Source organism: Podarcis raffonei, chromosome 4 (assembly GCF_027172205.1).
Source record: "Podarcis raffonei isolate rPodRaf1 chromosome 4, rPodRaf1.pri, whole genome shotgun sequence".
In the NCBI taxonomy this organism is placed as follows: Eukaryota; Metazoa; Chordata; class Lepidosauria; order Squamata; family Lacertidae; genus Podarcis; species Podarcis raffonei.
The window spans coordinates 62212495-62232340 of record NC_070605.1 but is presented as its reverse complement, the minus strand read 5'-3'; the positions used below and the strand labels follow the sequence as shown (position 1 = coordinate 62232340).

At 37.9% G+C, this 19846-nt stretch overlaps 1 protein-coding gene across 12 annotated transcripts in view; it reads right to left on the bottom strand.

Moving 5' to 3' along the window:
* The window catches only part of DMD (dystrophin), a 995174-nt gene that overhangs the window by 314708 nt on the left and 660620 nt on the right, over positions 1-19846 (bottom strand). For all 12 annotated transcript variants that reach the window (XR_008330242.1, XR_008330243.1, XR_008330241.1 and 9 more), the window contains 3 exons: positions 12605-12752; positions 9689-9838; positions 230-394 (listed from right to left, as the gene is read on the bottom strand). Coding sequence is in view for 9 of the 12 variants with exons in the window: in XM_053386964.1 (XP_053242939.1) it covers positions 230-394; positions 9689-9838; positions 12605-12752 (463 nt within the window). In the remaining 3 variants the exon portion in view is untranslated. The remainder of the gene's footprint in view (positions 1-229; positions 395-9688; positions 9839-12604; positions 12753-19846) is intronic.

Below are 19846 nucleotides of genomic sequence, written 5' to 3'. Positions count from 1 at the left end.
GGAATACACTCAGTATTGTTATTTCTCTGGATTTGGAATTGAAATGTGTTTTTTTTAAGGCAACCAAAGCAACATGATTACAAAGTCTTTCAAATGGTAATTGCTCTTTTTCTTCTTCATTTTTTCTACTACAAACTCACCCATGTGTAGGGTTGTCCAAAAAGTTAATACCACCTGTAAAATGATCGTCTGAACACTTCTCCGGGTATATAGGTGAATGTTTAATTACCTTGATGTCAAAAGCCCCGGGTTGGCCCACTTGGTTGTAAAGCTCCAATTGTTCTTTGATGGGAGAGAGCCACAATTTCAGCTGACTTAACTGTTGTTCAAGCTGGTTCAAATTATTTAGCAGGTGCTCAATTTCTTTCTGTTTCTCAGGCAGATCTTTGGATACCTTTTTAAAAACAGAAGAAAATCATTTGCTTGGACGAAACTCCAATTCTGCTGCACACATAGCATCATGCCAATAAATTATGCTCTGTATAAAATTTACATTCTTTATAAACATTAACTGGGAGTCTGATTAGCCCAAAAGGTTTAATAACTGAATAATAGTGGCTATGATCAAGAGAAAACTAGGGATACCTAAGTCCCATTGAAATCAATGAGATTTATACCACAGTTAAGCTCTTAAACCTCATTGATTTAAGTTGGATTATATATTACTGCTTTTCTCAGGATGTGCTCTATGGCATTTCAAAATAAAAAGGAGTGTCTCTATGTTATTAAAAAGTAATTGCTCCGGTGATGGGAGTGGGGGAGAAATTGTGTTGCAGCACAGTGGTGGCTGAAAAACAGGCCACAGCTTTATTACAAATACTTTCAGTTGGTTTGCTGTATGGGCCAGAGACTTTGGCTTTAACTTGCATTGTCAGACTGCAGGGAGGCAGCTTCCACAGTGGCCCAATCCAACTGCTGGGTAAAGCTGTAATGCCTGTATCTATGAAACAGCATAGCAAATATGAGGCTTATCAAAGGAAAGGTAATAGTCCCTCTATATGATTCAGTTCTGAGAGCTGGACAAGACCACACAAACTCAGCTAAGTTTGACTCAAATGTAACCCACTGAAATTAATGAACATGACTAAGTTAGGTCCATTTATTTCAGTGGAATTACTCCGAGTAAAACTTAGCTGAACAGCACCCATTGCTACAGAACAGGCTTCTAGAACAGCACACAAACAGGCCCTTGTCCAAGCTCAACAGCTGCCTTTAGACAGTTTATCATCCTATAAAACAGAAAAATATTACAACATGCTTTTAAGGCATTGTATAGTTCTGAAGGCACCACAAGTAACTGAGAAGTGGACTTTTGTGTATCTATAAAAAATAACAACTTTTTAATTTAAAAATACCTTTATTTTGAAAATTTGTATACAATATACACAATATGAAAATACAGGTACAGCATAATAAGTTATGCATCTCATGCACATGCAGTACTCGTGTCTGTACTCTGATTTCAGAAAGAGCAACATCAATCCCAGCAATCAAAGTATATCAGGTGAAGAATGAATCATACTGTTAAGTTAAAATTCTTCAAAATTTGATTTTAAGACAACGATAAGCTGTGTTCTACATGTCAACTTTATGCAGAAGCTGGAAGGATGAACATCTCAGTTATATCACCTCATATGAAGGTAAGGAGGTAGTAGTTAGGTTTATTTACTCTCTGCACTAAAATTGTCCTTTTAGTGCCAAGCTGGACACGATAACTGTGCGAATGAAACTGACATGCATGATTAAAAATATATATAAAATTGACAGTAAGTAGCAGCTGCAGATGATCCAGAGTAGCCCAGGAACGTCAGTGGGTAGGGGGAGAAAATTTTATTTTCCTCCCACCCCCACCTCCAAATGTGATCCTGCTGAAACTCACCCCATTCCCAAAGCTGATATTTGCATTGTGAGGACTGACTCCATTGGTATTCCACATTGATGAACACTCTGGGCTGTATATTAACAATGCTGCGAACTAAATAGATAATTTGAATATGAACACATCCATCTGAAGTTGATTAGAGATTTAGGGATTTGGGGTGTAAACTAATAGGTCATCTTGCACTCATGAAAGAACTTTTGATCCATTGGATGCTCCCCCGCCATGGCACTTTCTACATTGTTCTGAACAATCCTCTAATTTTCTGGAGCTGATTTGGTGGTGGTGGGCTGCGGGTAGAAGTGGGAGTTAGCAAAAATTCTCTCCCCTATATTCTTCTGATGGTAACTGCATTCACTGGCATCTGTGTTCATAGGCACCAATCTGATTGCACCAATAACAGTTCTTCAGGCTTTGTTGAGGATTCCTTTCTAAGAACATAAAGAAGAGCCTCTTGTATCAGACCAATGGCCCACTTAGTCCAGCATCCTGTCATCACAGTGGCCAACCAGTGAGTATTCTGAAGTATATGCACGTAATAAATCCCTAAATACAATTTATTATAGTCAAATGGAACCTGTTGCATGGTTACAACTTCGGGAATATTGTGGTAGGTACAGACAGAGCCAATCTAAATGATTATTAATCATTCTTAACCTGAAACTGTTCTTAACCTGAAGCACCACTTTAACTAACGGCGCCTCCTGCTGCTGCTATGCCTCTGGAGCACAATTTCTGTTCTCATCCTGAAGCAAAATTCTTAACCTGAAGCACTATTTCTGGGTTAGCGGAGTCTGTAACCTGAAGCATATGTAACTGAGGTACCACTGTATTTTAATGTGCATACTGTTTTTACCCTCCTCCCCAATTTGGGCAAATATGAGCAGAGTTCAAGTTTGAGCAATTTCCAAATGTCAACCTTTGATAAATGGTTGTTCTGAAATCATACTTTTATCTGCTTATTTTCTATTACATTTGTATCTAAAAGGGAAAAATTGTTGTTGGCATCTGTCTGACTTGAGTGTCAGTGGAGTGCACCTCTGGAAGTGAACTAAAACCACTTAAAAAAAGGTTTAGGGAAAACAGGTTTGGTTGAAGATAATAATAATAATAATAATAATAATAATAATAATAATAATAATTTATTTGTACCCCTATATGAACTATATGAACTAGACATAATTGTAAGTTGCATTAATAAGGTAGCAATGAAAACTATGGACCAGACACCAGTTTAAAAACACAGTAACATTAACATCAATGCTCAGCGATTTAAACCTCTCAAGTTTTCCACCAGCTATAGATCCTGCAAGTTTATTTAATTTTCAGAAATTTAGCAATATACACTTCAACTGTAGCTGGTGGGAAAGAATGATCATTACCACACATGCTCTTTGACCAGTCTTCTACATACAGTTCTTACAAAATAATTGATATCAATCTTAACATCAAAGCACTACTTTAGGTAAGATTAATTAATTAATCTAAAACATTTGAAAAATCTGAACTTTAAACATGTTAGTTTAGGAATTAATTAAGGTAAGTTAATTGAAATCTTAGCAAATGAATAATTCAAAAGATTTAAACTCTGTATTTGGTAGTAGCTAAAGGTCTTAACTTTATATAAATTCTCCCAGTTCTTCACAAGAATATTCATTATTACTGCAGCCTTGCAATTATGCTACAGCAACCTTCATTCCCTTAATCCTGCATAGCTAAATAGTCATAATTTTATTGTGGGTACTAATATTTCCTCTTTACTTAACAAAATGTCACCCAAAATTATATAACCGAACAGGGAATTAAATATGAATAATGGGTTATGACATGAGATTTTGGTTTCCTTTTACAGCTACAAGTATTATTCTCTATCATCTATTTCCGCTTTCACAGAGCCAAAAGCCATTAAATGCCTTTTTGCCCACAGATAAATCTAATTTCATCAGATGAGAAAGCTGCAAGTCTTTCTTTCAAACTTGGATTTGGCAAATGACATTAATCCCTTTATAACCTCCAGATTAACCACTACTGCAACCCCACTAACTAGGGTTAGGAGTCACTAGGTGAACATGACATCAGTACTCCATACATCGAGGGCTGCATTTCCTCAGGGGTAGTTGCTTGCAGAACTATCAGTGGGTGCACCCAAAATCAATTGTGGGTTGTTTGAAGCCAAAGGTGGGCAGGACTACTTCCCCTCACCCCAGCTCTGAAGCATGGATTAGTTTGAAAGTGTCACTCTCTTCTCTCCCCCCACAACTGAACAAGCATAGCCCTACCTTCTTTTCCATCTATTAATCCCATCCCACACATATATCCACTCATTCCGACATCCATTTAGGCTTTTCCCTCCACACACATCATCAGGCTGAGGTCTGCTTTTACTGCTGCTTATGCTGGGAGACGGCTTCCCACTTTTATAATATTTGAAAAAGTTTTTGGGCCCGCAAGTGCAGCAGTGTGAAAAGCTGGCACAGTGTTAATCTGTTGAAGAAGACCTTTGCATGTGAAAGTTTATGCTGCAACAACCCAGTTAGTCTCCAATCTGTTAAAGCACTAGTATTACTGTGTTCTGCATATGAAACTTAATAAGAATGTACCACTGGACAAGTTACTGTAGTTATGTGTTGCTCTTGTATTTACACAAAAACGGGGGAAAAATTGTGGGGGGAGCAGTAGTGTGTCATATTGCTGCTATAATCATTGGTAATCTTCTGGAACTTTTATTATTACGTATTACACTTGTATACCACCATCCAACCATGTTCTCTGGACAGTTTCCATGAACAATAAAATACACACTCGCAATTCACAATATTTGAACTGAATGAAGCTATGAAGTTGTTTCAATAGGTAATCATGAAAATATCAAGATAAACACAAAGGCATCAAAATTTTAAGGGTGCAAAATAAAACCTAGAAAACTGTAGTGGAAGCCACCTCTTTATCCTATTTTAGATTGCAATGCCAAGCAGCGCCAGAGCTTTCATTAGACAAACTAAGGCAATTGAGGCACAGTAGATTCAGACCTCAGAGCCCTAACCAGCTGTCCCAGCCACCTGTCTCTTGGGAGGTCTTTTAAATATAATTTAGCTGCAAATTTTAGAAAGCATAACATTTCAATAATTGAAGCATGGATGATTATTAAAATTGCCTGACTGCATGCATTCCATCTGATAGGACTAAGTGCAAAAGTTGAAACTATAAAAGAAAGGAGATCCCTTTCAGGCAATGGCACTGAATGAATGTAAATAGGCAGATTATATAATTGTGAGTAAAATAGTTAATAGCAGGCTGAAGAACACAGTCAAATCCTATTAAAGACACACTCAGCCTAAAGGCTACTTGAGAAATAGAGATTTTGCTACAAATGTGTTCATACACATACACACGAAAGGAAAGGGTTTATGTTGAAAAGTTCATTGGGTGGTTGTAATTTTTAAAGATAATATTGTTTTTCAAAAGAGTACTCAAGTCAGGAAAAGCAGGTACATCTCTATTATTTTATTTGTTTCTAGGCCCTCAGTGTGTACATGATATTACAAACTTCTATTTCACCTTCAGAATATATACTGTTTAGGTTAAACAGCAGGACTTAAAGAGATTTGTTTTTGTTCTTGTTTTTATTATGTATTTGTGTTCTCATTGTGTATTTTTATGTTGTGAACCCCCCGTGAGCTTCAAATGAAGGGTGGTATACAAATTCAATCAATCAAATTAGGTTAAAAATATTAAGCATAGTTATTTGTAACCAATAAAAAAGTGTTCATGTATACTATAACCTAGGGACTTTGACTGAGGAAACAGTACAGGAAAAAAGTATTAAGCACCCATTCCCCCAGACAAATTAACAGCCCTACATGGCTGCTTCAAAGTAAAAACAAACAACAGAACCAGCCAAAAGCAAAGATTTCTCCCATCCTACCTAGTTGAACCTTCAGGTAGGTAAATACTGCTTTAGACATCTGGCAAACATTACATAGAAATAGTCACACTGTGGGTATATCTTGCCAAGATTCAATGTGAATGATCAGTTAAATTACAGCCAGTGCAAATTATACAAACCATAGGCTTGTGCACTGACATGTTTTGTTTATTTCCTTGTAGCTGGCTAAAAGAATGGTCCAATGCTTTCCCCAGAGCGATAGGAAAGGTTCATGCATTATAGTCATGCTACTTCACTACAATGCTTCTGCTGAGAATGTAGGTACAACAAATCGATTTGCTCTCGCAGTGAATAGCAAAATGGTCTCTTCAATGCCTAGTAATTATTAGGAAATAAAGAAGCAGATGGAAAAAAGAGCAAAACAAGAATAATCTTGACAACCCACTTCTCTAGAACTAAGGTGGATAAATAAGGAAAACACAGCTAGTGGCACCCAGCTTACCTTCATTCACCTCATCTGCCTCATCCCTCCTGCCTGATATTGGATCAAACATAAGTTTAAAGAGTAATAAACTCCTTCCGGCAAACCTACGGTTCACTAGCTCCAGGCCCAACCTACAAATGCATTTATTGCATAATAAAAAGCAAGAAAGACATTACAGAACTGTTTCGTGTCCTGGCAGGTGGTATATGACAAGAACTGCATGCATCACAAAGGCCAGTCTCTTTCCTGTGTTTTGAAACACCAGGTTTACCCTGCTACAGCAGGAAAAATATAACAATTAGGTTGTCTAAGTGACAAAAAAAATCAACTAAAGACACTTAACATAAAAAAAAAATAGTCTGCAATACAGCATAACAATACCTCTATAATTAAAACTATTCATAAGACAGCATTGTTTTCAGACAACACTTTTGTATCAGGGCAATATATAATAAATGACAACACCTAGGTTTTAACATCATGCTTTTGAATGTGACCCTTCACCTCTATTCTACTTCACAATTTTACGGATTTTGACAAAATCCAAGCACATACCCTTCAAACATTTTGTAGAAATACAATTTTCAGCTCTGAAAATGTGCATTTAAACTATTATTCACATTTTCTGGGCTTATACAGCACAATTCTTGTATGAGTGCAACACTAGTAAATTATTATTATTACTACTTATTAAATTACTAGACCACCTCTTTCATGTTTCTCTTCCATCATGCCAAAGGTGATTATCTCTTCCAAAGCTGATCTGCTGCAGCAGGGGAGTCAAGGTCCTGGCAAATGAAAACAAGTCACAGCGAGCTACTTCCAGTTCTGTCACCTCTTTCAGGCCAGAGTGTAAAAGGCCACAAACTACCCAGAAAAGCTCTGTTTCTGCTTTGTGAGGCAGCCAGAAGATGTAGATTGTAGATGTAGATTGGCTACAGGTGCAGAAGTGACAAGACTATTGCTCCTCTCAGCTGCCAGGGCTGACTTGCCTGATGGTGAGAGACTCAGCAGGTGCAAGGCTAGCAGGGTGGAGTGTAGATGTAGATAGTGAGAGATTGAAGTCTTTCTTCTTAATTTCACTTTCCTGTTCACGTCCTTGCCACAAACAGCAGTCCCTTGGTTCCTGGACCACAGGATGATTCTTCAATATCCATATTAGTTTCTCTTTGATAACCCAGGACTTCATGGTTGTTATCAAAATGTGCAGCCATATTTCTTTATTTATAGGTCGACAGAAAAAGGGTATCTCCATAAATAAAGTTGAGTTCTTCTATAGTGTTCATCCATCATGAACATCTGCTCTGTTGATAATGTGTATTTTGCCGTTTTCTTCTCAGAATTACTGATTTCATCTGAGAGAATCTTAACCATGTAATAGCCTCCATCTGATTGTACAGTGTAATATTTAATGGATAAAACTGTGTCCTAAGGCTGTGCTTTTTGAAATGGAATAATATGAATTTTAACTCTCATTTTACTGGTTTGCATTGCTTATATTTTAATCTCTGAGAAATGCAATTTTATGCTATTTTCCCTAACCAATTTAGTATAAGACATTTTTAATACAATCTGGCAAAGAGAACAAAGCTGTCTCAGTTGCTTCTTATCCATTATCTTTTAGGTTAATAAACTATTATTTTTAATCAGCAATCTGTGATAGTAGAGCATTAGGTTTTCTGCTTAAGTATTACTAAAGGACAATCATTATTTCAAAATAATTGTTGGCCCACAGGAAGAAAAACAAAGTACATAATCTCAGAATCAACATTATATGACTCAGGCATATAAAAGCAGATTTTAAGTACACAAATAAAAGCAAATAAATCCATATTTTATCTGAATGTTGCACTTCAATTTCTTTTCTAGACTAATGTTATATGCTTAAGGAAACTGTATTTTATTGCTGTGGATAAAGTTTAATTAGGATTTAGATATGAAAGCTTTGATATGAAAATTCATAGGTATCATTGCTTCTGCAATATTCTATCCAATCAGACAAAGCTATTCTACCAAACCTTATAAAGAGATGCTGGTGGAGTCTAAGGAAGTACAGAGCCACTAAACTCAGGCACATACTTCACTGCTAAAACTATAGATGCCAACATGTAAATATAGCAATATTAGAAAAGGTATCAAGAAAACTATTTCATGTACAGTCATGGGGGGGGGGAGTGCACTCTCTTTGAATTCTGTAGTTTTACATATGAAGACATAATGACAATCACCTGTTCCTTGGCGGGTTTTAAAATTAGGTAAATACAATCTCAGATGAACAACACTGTATGACATATTACACTGTGTCTGTACACCATGACTGTAACTCTGACATACTAATAATGAGATACTACTGCAGAATTGTGGGAAGAACCAGCTGGCCATCTGTGCTGCATCTATTATACCCCAAAAACAGCCAACCAGGGAGGGGGTGTGGAGCTATAGTGGGTAGGCACAAGCTTTACTAAATTTACTTCCTCACACGATATGAGTCTGGAACAAATGGCTCTTCTGGCCTACCAGATTTACAATTATGAAGGTCATTAAAAGGGGTGGAGGGAGAGAGTGAAGAGCCACCGAAGAATGTGTATAGATAGCCATAATGGCAGAGGTAGGCCATTGTTTGGGCTTGGAGAGGTCAACGTGTATTTACCATCTTCAAGGCACTGTACTGATGTGTGCTACATTACTCTAGTTCCTCCTTGCCCTTTACTATCAGCCTAGAATGCACAAAAGAGTTTTTAAATCAACCTCAGTAGGGCGAGGATAGGGAGGCTTCAAGCTTGTGGGTTCTTCTTTGTTTCTTACTAGTACCCCACAATCTACCAACTGGTGTAAAAGTCAGAATGAACAAATTCTGAGCCTCAAGAACTGAATGGAACTCATAGGCCTCCCACATAAAAATCCATTATTGGTTAGTTTCATTTCAGCAGTATAATTTAGGAAACGAGAGTCCTTTTGTTGCTGCTATTGTTAAAAATCTGGCAGCCAGACATTCTTGCCAATCTTCCAAAATCTCTCAGAGAACTACCAGTAGATTCAGACATTCCTTCTGTGTCCCGTCCCCGCCCCCTGCCCCCCCGCCACTGCAGCATGGTATGAACTGAACCTAAAGTGTGAAGCAAATAACAAGTGCTGCAGAAATACAACTTGAAGAAAGAAGTCTATCCAGTGAAGCAACAGTCCACATACAGCAGTGACATGACTCCCCAGTGAAGGAGTGGGAAAGTTTGACTCTCCTCAAGTTGTCATTACAGGCATGCTTATTTCTTTAGTAAATGAAACGGTACAGATAAATCTGAATTGCATGCTGAGGGAACTGTGTGTGTGTGTGTGTGTGTGTGTGTGTGTGTGTGTCGTGGAAATAACTGCTGAAAAACACTGGATACACCTGCAACAGATTACAGATACATGCTGCAACACAACTGTTAATATGCCTAACCTTTATCCAGCGATGGTTAGCCTCCTTGAGTCTAGTGTCAAGCTTATGTTTTACTTCAGGGCTCAGTGATGCACTACCAAGTGCTTTTCCTCCAGCTTCAGTTAATCGTTTCAGTATTCCCTTGTGTGGAGGCAGTTCTTCCACTCTTAACTGGAACAGACAAATGCAACATTTAAAATGAACTGTAGTAGAATTTTCAACTCCCTTATCTTCACCTCTATTGATTAGTTTATCAGCTGAAGTAAGTAGACTCAAGAGCTCAATTCAGCACAACTTATCCACAGCTTTTGTTCTAGGCTGCTGTGCCTCAGGAAAAGGCGATGGATAGCAGTCCTTCTTTTGCATTAGAATAATTCCCACCTCCGCGACACAGCTGCTCACCAACATGGCAAAGCCATAGAGGAACGAGATAAAATATTTAAAGCTCAGGAGAATAAAAAGGTCAAGTACTAATTCATAATATTGCTCAGAATTTAGTCACTTGGTGTTTCACAGGCCCAAAATAAAAAAAATATGGTTAACTGTAATGATTTCCTTTCATATTGGCCCAGTATGTATATATAACCATAAACTATGGCTTAGTGATATGCACACAAACCTGAGGCTCACATGCACTCTCTTCTCTAGTGTGACTGTTAGGAAAATATCCTAAGTTTCCACTTTGAAACCAACCAGTTTCCTGTTACTGCCAAACTCAGGAAACTCCATTTAAACTGTGGTTTGAAAATAAACCAAGATGATAAATTCTGATTGATTCTGACTTGTTTGAACCACCATAATTTATGCTAACCAAAGTTTACCCAATTCTGGACATCAGAAGGAACACTGGATTGCTTAAAAGCAGAAGCAAAAGCTTCTTATCTCTTAAACTGACAGTCATACTGGAAGAATTGAAGGCACATAAGCCTGAGTCACATGCTAGCCCGTGCATATAAAGCTAAACATCAAAAATTAGCATTTCACTTTGTTATACAGCTTCGCCATAGCTGTGATGAGATTCAACAGAAATCTGTAACCTCCCAGTGATATGTGTAACTCTTTCATCTGTACTTGTATACCTGTATACACTTACTTTCTTTAAACATTCTGTGACGTTAATTTATTATGGATCTGTTTGGGGATTTCTTCCTCCAGTTATTAGCTTTTTCTCCATGCAGATTTATTGTACTTCTGCCTGCTGCAGAAGTTATTCCAAGTCTACTACTACTATTACTACTCTGTTGTGTGTAGGTGCTGTAGTTTTAGCTATATAAGGGCAAACATGGGACTTGTGTCAATATTGGTATATAGGCTAATTTTACACAAAGTTTCACAAATCATCATCATTCATATACACCCTTCATATAAACATGCAGTGGAAACATTTTATTTTGAAGGCATGGAATGTATACACATATCTCTTGTTCTATCCTAATCACAGAAAATCAAATCAAGAGCAAGAGATTCATTTGAAGAAGAAGGCTTCTGCACACACATCACTTGCTGGATCAGAAACAGTGGGCATAACTTTCATGTGCATGTATGTGCATGTTGTCCAACCACGCTGTATTATTTTCAGTGGGATGTGCATTCAGATGTGACATAACTATATTGGGCTGTTACACTTTAAGAAGGTTTGTGTGAGGGGGGAACCATCCAAATTCAAATGTACAGGTTTCAAGTTTCAGCAAGAGCATTGCAGTTTTGTGGACACTGACACTGGTAGTGACATATTTAGATTGACAATTTCAATGCTCAGAGCACTTTATCAAATTTTCCTAAGATGAGACAGAGGGCAATAAGCATAGCACAGTTCTGCCACGATCATTTCCTCTTTGCTGCCTCATCTCAGCATATCTTGACAATCCTCAGTTTAGGAAGGAGTCAGAACAAGGACATTTCACAGAGAGATTTTTTTTTTAAACCCACTTCCTTGGTTATAGTTTGACAGGTCCTATACATGGCAGAGAAATACTTCCTTTTTTAAGATCCCCCATACAGATAAGTGTTTCTGCCCTTTTTCAAACCACTTTAATCAGAGCTCAATAATTTCTAGAGTGTTTTGCAGCATTAAGGATTGGCATGAATCAGATATTTTAAAGCTATGATCAAGCTAATGAATTAGTTCCCCAATGAAAAACTTTTCCTAGGATAACTAACAGCACACTTTTATACATGCTAAATCAGAGGTAATGCCAGCTGTGTGTAATGATGGTTACTCCCAGGTAAGTGGGTATAGGATTATACACTGAAGTTGCAATACTATAACCACTAACTTCTAAGTAGATATTATAAGATTGTGCTTTAACAAAGAATTAAAGTAGAATATTAAATTCTAGAGTATCAGTGTTTCTGGAAGTTAATTCTTGCACTTGGGTATGAATTCTGAAGTCAGACAGATTATAAAATAAAAAACTGGAATTAAAAACACTAAACAATAACACTAAACTGGTGTCCCCCCCCAAAAAAAACCCCACATTACTTCATCGTTGTATATTCCTTACAACTATGGAGCTATTTTATTTGATACTGTCCATGTGATTTTTTTGGCTGGAAATGGAGGCACTCATGCAGCTAACTGAGAAATAATTGTTTTACTATTATATTCCAATGGATTATTGAATATTGCTTTATTTGATATAAGTTGTTTATTTTAAAGTTATTGTGACCTTTTTGTAGATCATTATTATTAATGTTTGCCATTTTAGCATGTTTTTGTATGTGTTGGAAGCCACCCAGAGTGGCTGGGGAAACCCAGCCAGATGGGCGTGGAATAAATAAAAGTGTTGTTGTTGTTATTTCCTAGAAGTGCATAAGGAATGCAGTGCCAAAAGTTGTATTAATGTCAACTTTACTGCTTTTTAATTTGGGGTGTGGGGAGAGTGGAAGGAGACAAAGGCAGCTAATGATATAAAAATGGACAGGCTTTTTCCATACCTTTACTTTCTGAAGAGTGTCCTTTAACTGGTATTCATTTCCTGGTTCAACAGGAATGCCAACAACACTACTTGCTTCGTCTAACCATAAATAAAACTTATTTAAATTATATTGCAATTCGGTCAGAAGATTCTGTTCTTCTTCTAGCCTGTGGTAATAAAAGAAAAATATCAACATTAACAGGTGGTTCCAAGTATATTAATTATTAACCCTACCCAGCATAGTAGTAGCACTTAATGGAAATGTAACAGATAAATATATAAATTCCTTTATTAAAGACACATGAAAACATTGTTCACTGAAACATACATTAACTGAAGCCGTAGTTTTGATCAGCTCAAAATTTAGGTGGAGTTTCATTTTTATAATAGATTTTTAAAAATTCACCACTTGATTCATAGCACTCAAAATGTCACTCCTGAATTTCAGGCTTTGCCCTCAGAAAGAATGTACCTGAAAGATGCGCTAAAACTTTTAATGCTGTATACTTTTAAAATAGATTCTAAAGGATAAATATGCCTTACTCCTGTAGCTCATTTACTCATTCCCTCTCCATAATCTGTTATCTGCTAATCTTAATATTATTCTGTGACCTCTATTTGTTTCAAGCACACTTCAGTGATTAACTCCTACTGCCTTTAACAAGACTTAGGCACACTGAACATTCCTTGGACCGACTTTCTGGAGCACAGGGCTTGCTGGGCACTTTCCTGAAGGGAAACATGAATACCCAGAAGGCATAGAAAGCATCTGTGTACCTGTAGAAAGCTATTTTGCACTCAGGAAAGCTCTTTTGTACTTAGGGTTCTCTGTGCTTATCAGAGATATATATTGGATGACATTTTCACTTCATCCATCTGGAAACATCAACAATGATTTATCTACACCAGCCTTTTCCTTAGAGCTCTGGATTTTTACATTAAAAATCTGAACACTTAGCAAAAGAAATGTGTGGAGGAAAACCCAGATGCATGGATTCCTTTATGTTAAACAAGCTGTACTATATCATGCATTGAACTCTGCAGGACTCACTTACAACAGACGGTGCAAAGGATTTGGTTTTTACTCTTAATTTCCTGTGTTTATTCTTTTACATTCTGTAAAGGATGAGCAATGGCCACAACAAAAACCCTGGTGCAGTTTTTCCCCCTTGGAAAGCGTGGCTGTGATCCAAACTAGGTATACAAGTTTGCCTGTTCGCAATGTAATGCCAGAGGTGTGGGAAAGTTCTGTGTCAAAAGCAGCCTGGGGTCCACAGGGTGCTTTTACCCCCATCCAAAAAGTAACAAAGGGATACAATCAGACAGTGGCTTAATCTATCTTTCTTCCACCTCTTTTCTGTTTTCTCCCCACAGTGCTTTCCGATGATGTTGTGGTGCCTCCCGCAATTTTTTTTTGGCTAGTTTCCTTGTTTTGGGTCTCATTGAGAAAAGCAGTTTTTGTTTTTCATAGCACTAATTCAGCTCTTCGGTTCTGCAGTGGGTACGGTCTGCCAGCATTCTGGACTTCCAAACTATCCAGATTCCTTCCTCAGCCTTCATTCTGATTCTAAGATTGCCACCACCCCCTTCATAAAAACCTGCCATCCCAAAATGGGAAAGTGTTGTTTTGGTAAGAAATAAGTGGCAGGCAACTGCACCCACTTTCAACTTATCATTTCATGGTTTCAAAGGAACTCTCAGGTTATTCTGGGACTACTGGGACCTGCAGAGCCACACCAGCCTCACATTTCTATCCCCACTAGGATTTGTAAATATCTATTTTAATCCTGATGCATTTGAGGAAAATAATAAACTACAACTCTCTTTACTATGGACATAAAAGCCATATTTACCTTGTGAATCAATTGAATGCACTTAAAATAGTGGGAAGGTGGGAAAATATTTGTGTTTGTCAAATTGATTTGCATTACATCTGCTTTTTATTCCAGATCAAGGTACGGACACTTACAATAACTGGAGCAAACATGGTTTATACCAGTGGTTCCCAACTGGTGGCGGTCCCCAGAACCCATCCACAGGGTCTGTGGCACCATTCACATAACAAAAACTATAATAGAGATATGTTTGTTTTTTCAAACAAACTAGGGGGTCCATGGATTTTCTTTTGAAAAACAGGGGGTCTGCAATACTTACCTAATTGGGACCCCTAGTTTATACAGTTTTTTCAGGAGCTATGAACTAGGGTGAATTGATAAATTTTCTCTTAAAAAGTTAATATGTATGGCTAAGCAAACTAAGCTCAATTCTTCCAATAATTCCAATGAGACACTTTGTAATATTGCAGACTTTGCTAGACTAGCTGGGAACTAATCTGTTATATTGCAAGAGTTTCAGAATCGAGATAAATGCCCCCTTCCCTTCTTCCTTCCTTCATTCTTCTCTTCCTTCATTTGTGGGCCAAAACTAAAGATTTATATGATTTATTAAACAGTAGTTTCTTAATGGCATCTGAACAAGGAAACTGTGGTTTAATCTCACTTTACTAACTGAAATTTGTTCTCAGCTCAATAATCATGGTTTACTAAGATTAACTAGTTAAATTTGAATTGCCCTAAAAATAAATATGCTCCTAAGAAAGGTAACCAATAATGATTCTTAGTTTCTAGAAAATCTTGATAAATCTCTAATGGGTATTGGAAGATCTCCAGGATATATCTAATATATGATAATGATACTCTCTCTTTAAACCCTCTGGTTATATTTTATGTAGCAGAATAAATAGGCATTTCTGTTAAAGTTTAATTGGCAACACTTTGAAGAATGCACCACATTGATTTGAAAGCTTGTATTGATTTCTTTGTCAAGCTAATTCTGCTGTTAAAACTATACCTATTAGTATTTTTATTTTACATAAAAGTATCTAAATTAAAAAACTTCTAGACAAGCATCACTATTTTTAAACAAGAGAAACACTGAGAATTTCATGATGAGAACTGCAGTTAAAAGGAGAACTAGATACATACATTTTGCATAGATCTATGGAATACCAATAGCTTATAATCTATTTAGGGCACAATCCTACAGTCTCTGGAGGGTGTTCCAGATGCTATATGATTTTTCAGATCTCCCTCTCTGAGGATGGAGAGTGAAATCTGTTTTCAGAGATGGAGAGCCAAACTCCTATCTGCAGCTGCAGAAAGGTATAAAGTTGGTGCTTCTCCTAAGACAAAAAAGGAAGTGTATGCCAGGAGAAGTTGTGGATTTGCAGGATCCAAAGCCCTGCAGTTCACCCAACGTACCCCAAGAATGTGGGGGTAGGGGGAGATTACACTAGCCCTGAAGCTGAAGCTCTTTTGAACAGCACTGAGATGACACAGTGGTGATGATGTATATTGTTCCTTCCTGACCATCACTGCCATACAAATAGGCTCTAAGATAAGCTCCTACCTGCACCTGGTAACTGTTGTATGTGAGCCACGTTGAATACTAAAAAAAAAAGAACAGGTATTGATAGTATAATTCCGATTCTAGCACTGAAATAATCAAGGGGTTGAACAACTGTATGGGGAATGTTTATAACATTTGGGTCTTTTCCATTTCAAAAAAAAGGTAAGTTAGGTAAGAGGGAACTGTGTTGAGGTGTGACTATGCATGGAGTGGATAAAGTGGATCAAGAAAAGTGCTTCTTCATCTCTCATAACACTAGAACTGAATGTTGGAAGATTCAAGACAAACAAAATGAAGTGCTTCTTCACACAGTGAAGCTGAACTATGGAATTCACTGCTGCAGGAGGGTAGTGATGGCTGCCAACTTGGGTGGCTTTAAAAGAGGGTTAGACAAATTCATGGAGGATAAGGCTAACAATGGCTGTAAAAGCACAATGGCTATGTTCTGTTTCCACTGTCAGAGACAGCACGCTTCTGTACATCAGTTGCTGGGAATCCCAAGTGGGGAGAATGCACTTGTAATCAGGTTCTGCTTGCACACCTTTCATAGGCATCTGGTTGGCCACTATGAGAACAGCATGCTGGGCTAGAGGGGCCACTGGCTGGATCCAGCAGGGCTCTTCTTAAGTTCTTACAGCAAAAAACAGCTTTACTATGCACACAGTAAATCACACTGAGATAAGCTGCAGCAAATATTTAGAAGTGGCATGCCACAGAATTAAGGGGACATTAATCACATATTATGTGCAAAGTACCCATTTCTAGAAGAAAAATATTATTACAAAGTAGTGGAATACTTTAAAGCATTACAGCAATGCTGTGCTTCTAAGGTTATCATCTTGACAGCAATGTTTAAAAATGTTTTACTCAAGCATTCAAGATCTCAAGTGCTATATCTTTGTTTACCTACAGGTTTAATGATTTGCTAGGATTTATTCCAACATGTGGTAGTAACAGTAATAAATGGTGCATTTAAAACTCTCCATCTGCAATTAAGTGCTAGATATTTTATTTCAAGAGTCATTTCAATACATTTACCCAAGAACAAGCTGTGGCTTCTGTTTGAAATATTGGATGAGTGGCTGCTTGCATTACAAATACTCCTAATAAATTTTCAGTAAGTGGAATAACAGTGAGCACAGCAAGAAATTCAAATATAACTTTAGAAGTAAATGCAAAAAAGGGAAAAAAAGATTATGCTTCTGTGCTATACAGTCAAATGTATACACAAACACACAGAAAACAGTTTGCAGTTGGAAGGTATCAAACCCACTCCTGACCATTATATTGCTACAAAAACAATTAGCCAGTTTTAACAACATGCATCGCAATTGTGTTATTATTTTATTAGAGATATTTTAAGCCACCTTTCATTGTTACCCGCCCCAGGCTGGGCTCCAATATAAAACAAAACATACAAATACTTCTAAATAAGAGCACATAAAAGTAATTAAAATGTCGTTGATTAATCACATATCAAAACGCCATTCAATGCTATAGGCAGTTCCATCCTGGGCACCAATCAACTTAATCAACATCACATAAATGCCTGGGTAAATAAATAGTTTTTCAAGTTGGTTCTGAAAAGAAAGTAAGGCAGCCTCCAGCTGCACTCTAGAGAGGAGAAAACCAATGAGGGGTCAAGGAGAAGCAGCAGTATTGCTCCCTGCTGATTGCATGTATTAAAGCTGCAACTATTGCTCTGATTCTTTTCCTGGAAACCTATGGCCATATTCAAGTGCAACAATAGATTGCTGACCTCAGGCCCTTTTGGTTGATCTGCTCTCTGTTTCTCCTAAAGCGTTCAGATAAATGCATCAGACATTGTTAGAGGTGCAGCCCCTGGCAATGTCCCTCCCTTCCCAACTTGAGCACAGGCCATCCCCCTATAACCAAGCATTCAACATTAAGGACAAATATCCTAGGCCTGTACACATATAGGGCTAAACAGGGTTCCTATTCAAGAAATAGCAATTGATGTGGTTTGCCAGATGGCATGGCCAGCAACTGTGTAGAAATTGGAGGCAAGGCTAGTAGGCTGTCCTGCACGCACCCAGAGAAGGAAGGCAAACAGCTAACTATTAATTCTTTATTGGCAAAAGCACACACTTACAAAAGTTCCTAGGGTGTACTAGATACACACCCACACCCACACCCTAGTGTCTACATAGCTGGCATGAACTTTTCTAGGTTCATGCTGGAAGCATCAGTGGGACCACACACCCTACCCCTGGGCTTATGTACATTCGCCTGATGGAGTGCATCCATGCAACCTGAGACTTCTGCACAGGTCATCGCTGTACTTCCGTCTTCAAGCCCCTCCTAGTTCTAGAAAACAGTGGGGGCGGGGACCAGGGGGCATTTGACTAGCCTGCTCCTTGCTTGAGCATGTTTGAGTCCTCTGCTTCTAACACATCCTGTGCCCCCACCTCCATATTTGACTGCTTGCACCCTTACCCTCCCTTACCCTCATGGGTGGCATCAAATTCCATGAATTGCTGGCCCCCTCTCCAGGGTCATCCTCCAGCCCCTCTGCTTCCATCACACACTAGTCAGAGCCCTGCCACTCCCTGACATATGACCTCACACGTTCAGCATTTGTAGAATCCTAAGAAGTCCTTCCGAAATGTGCAATTTGGTCCTTAGGCTTGGTGCCACAATCATTGTTTCTAAGGGACTACATAATAAGGAGTAATTAGCATTCATCTTGAGAAGTCACAGTTTCTATTATTAGTAAGAATTTCTTCCATAAGGCCCCAAATATGATGCTCTCTCAGATCTTGGGTGATGGCACTTTTTAACTACTATACTTCTTATGGGGGAGGTGTGCCAGCTTATATTTCCTAGACCTAGACTGAAACTAAATCCATTACCTCTGCTAGAGAATGCCTCTTGGATTCATATACTCCAAGACACAAGGACAAGGCAAATAGAGTATGCTACCTAAATAAGGAACTTGCCCAGAACAAAGAACAAAATGTTCCCTCTTGCTTTGCAAGAAAAGAAAAGAACTCTTTTCCTAGGGTTCTCTCAGCTCTAAGAAACACATCAATAGTTATTTTCAAATGGGGATTTTAGTGGCCATTAATGTGTGTCTGTAACTTTTAACCTTGCCTTTTTAGTTCTGCAATTTATTAGGAAGAGTAATTACCTGATCAGCAAGGTAATCAAATATAACCAGTTTAAATGAATTCGTGTCCCCAGGCTTTCAGCCAGTGGCAGTTGGTTCTCTCACAAAGCTGACATACTTTGTCTCTGGGGGAAGAAAGGGAGGGAGATGGAAACTTGCCAGATGTAGCAAATTTGTTAAGTAATAGACTACATTTTAATTCTTGAAGAGCTTTCAAAGGTGTAAAGTAAGTATATGTGTAGAGAGAGGATTAAAGAGGAACCCGAAATGAAGCCATTTTGTTTCCAGCTGTAATATTAATAGACAAGCAACATTCATTTAACCTATTCAATTTCAAACGTCTTTCAGTTATCAGAAATGATAGTGAAGGTTAGTGCCAGATAAGTCTCCTACAATTCACATGGAATTTCTGAAACAACAGCAATTATGAGCTGATATTCAACTAATGCAAAACCCAGTTTCTCTGCTAGGAACACATCAGACATGATGGTCAAATCAAGGCAACAATGCAGATGGTAACGTTTTGAATTTGAATATTATATTCTTAAGCAGCTAGACAAAGAACATCTATGGAAGCTCTCCAATGAAAGTTATTAAGGCAAATTTTCTCTGTACCACCGCCTAGAGGCTAATCTTTCCTCGGTAGAATTACGGATCTGGCGTAGGACACTTAATTACTGGCTTCACCTAAACTTAAATCCCCCCGGTCTCATAACCCCAGTG